The sequence below is a fragment of the Lepidothrix coronata genome, unplaced genomic scaffold, assembly GCF_001604755.1.
Source record: "Lepidothrix coronata isolate B3197 unplaced genomic scaffold, Lepidothrix_coronata-1.0 Scaffold389, whole genome shotgun sequence".
NCBI lineage: Eukaryota > Metazoa > Chordata > Aves > Passeriformes > Pipridae > Lepidothrix > Lepidothrix coronata.
In genome coordinates this window covers 90,775-91,907 of record NW_016690569.1, presented here as the reverse complement: position 1 = coordinate 91,907, position 1,133 = coordinate 90,775, and the positions used below count along the sequence as shown (strand labels likewise).

Below are 1,133 nucleotides of genomic sequence, written 5' to 3'. Positions count from 1 at the left end.
TCCTGGATCAGGGATATTCCACAGTGAAATCCTGGATCAGGGATATTCCATAATGAAACCCTGGATCAGGGATATTCCATAATGAAATCCTGGATCAGGGATATTCCATAATGAAATCCTGGATCGGGGATATTCCATAATGAAATCCTGGATCAGGGATATTCCATAATGAAATCCTGGATCAGGGATATTTCACAGTGAAATCCTGGATCAGGGATATTCCATAATGAATCCCTGGATCAGGGATATTCCACAATGAAACCCTGGATCAGGGATTTTCCCTGTGGAAACCTGGTTAAAACCCCCCCAGGTAATTGGGCTCAGACTATTCCTAAATCCCCACAAACCCCTGGATTTGCCACAGACCCTCCCGTGGTCCCCAAATCCCGGCTCAGACCGGGCTCTGCTCCCAGAAAAAGTTGGAATCCGCAGCTTTTCCTCTCCCCACTCTCCCCTGTTTCTTTCCTCTCTACCAGACAAATATTCCTGAATAATCCCGAGCCGGCAGGGTGGGATTTGTCCCATTCCAGGTTATCTGAGGGACAATAATCCCGGTTTTTTCCTGGAGCTGAGCCGGGTTTAGGGGGTGGGGTTTAGTCCTGCTTAGTCCCTGCTGGGCTGAGTGACTCCCAAAAGGGATTTTTTGGGATGGGGGATGAGCTCCTGGACGCTCCCTGTCATTCCAGATCCACGCCTACAACCTGGAAACCAACACCTGGGAGGAGATTCCCACCAAACCCCACGAGAAAGTCGGTGAGTCTGGGAATTTCCCGGGAAAAACGGGAGCTGGGGAGTCCTGGAGGAGGCAGGTTTTCCTAAAACAGTGTTAAATTAAACGTTGGATCGACAGGAATGGTGAATCCGTGTCGGAATAAATCAGGCTGGGATTTAACCCCGGCTTTGGAGTCGTGGCTGGGCTTTGGCAGCCAGGATTAAAACCCACGGGAAGGGATTTAAAGCCAGGAGGGGATCCCTGGATCCCTGATCCTGGCCCTGCTCCCAAAAAACCCCAGCTCTGCCTCTGAGTGCTGCCCTGGCCTTTCCCTGGATCCCTGATCCTGATCCTGCTCCCAAAAAATTCCAGCTCTGCCTCTGAGTGCTGCCCTGGCCTTTCCCTGGATCCCTGATCCTGA

At 51.3% G+C, this 1,133-nt stretch overlaps 1 protein-coding gene across 1 annotated transcript in view; it reads left to right on the top strand.

Annotated features, from left to right (window-relative positions):
* KLHDC10 (kelch domain containing 10) overlaps nucleotides 1–1,133 on the top strand; it is a 34,199-nt gene that overhangs the window by 25,391 nt on the left and 7,675 nt on the right. Inside the window, exon 4 of the mRNA XM_017839234.1 lies at nucleotides 687–805. Within this exon, the coding sequence (XP_017694723.1) occupies nucleotides 687–805 (119 nt within the window). The remainder of the gene's footprint in view (nucleotides 1–686; nucleotides 806–1,133) is intronic.